We start from the raw sequence: 3,824 nt of genomic DNA, 5'->3' as shown, positions 1-3,824 counted from the left end.
ATTGCATGATTTTTGTTTGACAGCTTGAGTACTTTGTTCTGAATATGATTTCAAAATTCCGCTCCACTTAGCACCTAGGTATATGTGAAGGAAATCCTGTGGAGCACTCAGTTTCTACCCAGCTTCTTTCTGCGTTTGCATATTGCGTCTAAGGTATTGGTGGTACGGCATAATCGCAGATTTGACTATTGTGTCTGCGGATTCCCATGTGTGAGCTTGATTTATACTTCATTGGACTTAGTGAAATACACTGGGTATGTGGTCAAGATTTGAGCAAAATTCATCAATTATTATGGAAGTTACGGCTGTGTTCATGCGGTCGGGCCGCGAACCCAGACTGCCACCTTAAGTCTACCTTTGACTTGCACTCGGGAGCCCGGATCGGAGCTTCACTGCCCCTGCTGCATTTGGTCTAAAGAATGCCTCTGATCTGAGCTGACCACCTGAGGTACATGTAGGTTTACTCCATACATATAGGGACTTCAGACCATTTTTTCAAATCGGTTTTCTGTGGCTTATGTTTTGCTTTTTGGATAGGTTAGAGCTCCCTGAGGAGTTTGGTCTTTAGTTTTTCTAAATCGGACAAAGGAAACTAAAGTTACAAGCAAAATAGTCATCGCCTATCCCCGGATTTGTCCGACAAACGTCCCACACATTTGAGATCAGAGAGATATGTCAAACTGAGAGAACCCACTTTCCTTGGCAACACATAGCAACCGCACACCAGATCCAAAAACAATCTTGATTCTCCGCATGAAATAGCTGAATAGTATGGTTTACAATGTAGTGGTTAGTAACAGGAGACATTGATAATACAGTCCTGAGATAGCTTCGGACTGTTGGCGTGGTTGGTGTCAAGAAAAAGAATGATCACGGAAGAGGCACTGACTAAGCTCAACATGTACATACAGGACATTGTATTGGCTGGGGTAATCGTAGCACGCACATCATCATCAGCACAGATACAGCAAATAGCAACAAGAGTATACAGCACATCTCCCAGTTCGGCACTCTTTCAGCTATTCTTGCGGAGCTCAACCAGATCGAGCATAACAGCATCGGAGACAAGAATCGAGGTATGGACCGAAACAGCCAAGAGCAATTCAATTATTTGTACATCAGCATCATTTAGCGCAGGATACTTCTCGCTGCTTTCCATACTGTGACTATGGCGGCGCTGCAAGGCAAAGTACAAAAGAGGAATAATGCAAGAAATTATGTACATGTGCAGCACCATTATGGCTGCATGCAAGACTTACCTGCGCATTGACTCCACTCGTGTCGGACAGGTTCATGTGCGTATTCTGGCAGACTGTCATACTGGTAGCCAAGCTTCGTTGACAGTTTCAAGTAGTCCTTGTTACGATGCAGGGGATAGAACGGCACCATACAGTCATCAGCATTGTGACCTGGTGGTGCACCCACTGTCAGTGTGTATGTCTCACCGTTCCTCTTGATGAAGATCTCAAACACTCTATCCACCATACTGTGATGAAGCCAAAAGAGTGGGTCGTTTGTGGAAGCTGCTACGTTGGCCATTGTTCCACCGGTATAGATGTGTACGGCGTTGTGAAGTTCGTGAACAGTATTCCACCATCGGTTTTGACAGTACTTCTTGCCAGTCAATGGAGTGGAACCCTCCAAAACTTTGCGATAGCTGTTGTATCCGGTCGAACTTATATTATACTTTTCCATATCGTATCTGTCGGTGGTTGTCAATACGTCCCAGATATCTCGGTTGCTGGGAAGGAATTGCGTCTCTTCACAAGGGCCAAATTTCCTGGACACCTTGACTGTGGAATCAAACTCTCCGCGTGTGCACAAACTGTTCTTACCACGCCATGTGGCCCAAGGATAGAATGAAGCAGCATAGCAGGTGACAGTGAAGTCTGCCAGTACTCCAGTCAGGCCTGTTGGGTTGCCAAACTTGTTCTCTGTGAGCAAGGTGTCTCTGGTACTATTGTCTAACCAGTCCCAGTACGGAAGGGCGAATGATGAGTTTCCAGACACCAACTGCAGCTCAGCCTCAAACAGCAGCATGTACAACCGATGCCATACCAAGAAAGAGGGATTTCTGTGGGCAAAGTCAATGTACACATGGGGAAACCCCGTTGGTGGGGCGCCGCTGTCCTTGGAGGCGAAGTATCCATGCCATGAACTCGTATGTAGAGATATCCGTCTTGAAATCACGGCTGGTGAGTTGTGATGGACTACTGGTGCCTGGGGTGCGAGGAAAGTGACTTTCATCCACTAGCACGCCAAAGCGACTCTTACCAGCCCCCGTTCTATTTCGAGAGGCAGCAACGAGTTTCTGCACATCATCGCGCTCTGAAGGACTCAGGGTGAGAAAGTTTCTCCGCACTAGGGGTGTCTGGCGTTTCACACATCGCGCAACACCGCCCTGTCCCATTGGGGTTCTCACGTACCCAAACTTACATTCGTCACAGTTATAGCCTGCCCAATTTCCTTCGCACTCACATACTTGCGTGAACACTCGGTTAGGCCAGGGGTAGCGAGACGGTTCGTATGTCGGATTCTTTAGATATTCCAGGATATCCTTGGGGTCGGAGGAGGTTTCTGTGTGGCAATGTGAGTCTGAAATAGTTCTGCAGGATCCACGGAAGATTCCGCCACATTCGTGATTAATACCTAATATCCTCACGGTTGGACAGCACTTTCTGTTGGCGAGGCTGGTGTCGTCTAAACATTCAACAGGGAACTGTGATAGGACGAAGTGATTGGAAACTAATGACTGCAGTGCGAGCATAGACAGCACGAGAGATGCACTGTTCGCCATTACAACTATAGGTCGTCACATCATAGCATCTGTATCAGACGGTAATTATCATAATTATCAGACGGTAACCAAAGTAAGAAACAACACTCCCGTAGGTAGCTGTAACCAAACCGAATCTCAACTCAGTCCAGTTGCCAGTGCAAGTCCGGCGCCTTCGAACTACTGTAGGAAATAGTCCGTTTACCTGAGAAGTGAGAGCTTTGCAAAGGGTGGGCCATGGGCACTGCACTTTTATACCATGGTACGGTACGGAGGGCCTGTTTTCAGCCAATCAGCGCTCGTCTAGCCATGGTTATATTGGCCAGTATAAATCCCGCGCGGGATTTATATAGAATATAAATCCCGGTGCACGGTACGTACGCTAGGGCACTGCCACCGTACAAGTTCACTGCCTGAAAGGCAGTGAACTTGTACGGCGGCAGTACTCCAGCGCACGGACCATACATAAACAGACACAACGGACACCACATGCGCGTGTACACTCCACACAGAACGGCACACTGACGAGGAACAGTACACAATGGAAAAGAAGAATGACCTGGAATTCGTCTACAGAGTATTCTGTTATACTGAATCTGAGGATAAAGAACGTCGAATAACCACGAAGTATCCCGAATGGGTCAGCAATGTACATTGTACTTCGAAGAGTTGAAGATCATCAACGGACTGTCTCCTTCGTAAATAAGTTTATAATACCAGTGTACATGCACTTCAACCCGATTGGAAAAGGCTACAATAGATTGGATTGAAATGTGATACAAAACAGTGTATGCAAATGCATCTACTTGCAAGCAAACCTGATTATGAGATGCCGCATGTGAAAATCAGCACTGTACCATAATTATAGTAACACTTACTCCCAAAGAGTCCAAGCTGTAATCTAACTAGTGACGGTAGTTTGATTCAACGACAAACTCCAGCACCGCGGCAATTCAGTCGACTTCCGCACCGCTCACGACTCAAGACAAGATCATGAAGATGCTACAATATGCACTGGAACTGAAAGGAAATCTTATGCCAAACATCC

The 3,824-nt window shown here is 46.5% G+C and overlaps 1 protein-coding gene across 1 annotated transcript; it reads right to left on the bottom strand.

Moving 5' to 3' along the window:
• Positions 1-933: 933 nt before the first annotated feature.
• Positions 934-2,789, bottom strand: LOC135813470 (tyrosinase-like). Its single transcript, XM_065326563.1, has one exon. The coding sequence runs from the start codon at positions 2,245-2,247 to the stop codon at positions 1,237-1,239; it is 1,011 nt and encodes a 336-aa protein (XP_065182635.1). The 5' UTR covers positions 2,248-2,789; the 3' UTR covers positions 934-1,236.
• Between the last annotated feature and the right edge of the window lie 1,035 nt (positions 2,790-3,824).

The sequence above is a fragment of the Sycon ciliatum genome, chromosome 4 (genome assembly GCF_964019385.1).
Source record: "Sycon ciliatum chromosome 4, ocSycCili1.1, whole genome shotgun sequence".
In the NCBI taxonomy this organism is placed as follows: Eukaryota; Metazoa; Porifera; class Calcarea; order Leucosolenida; family Sycettidae; genus Sycon; species Sycon ciliatum.
Note: the sequence above shows the minus strand (reverse complement) of the source record. Positions and strands in the feature narration are given on the sequence as shown.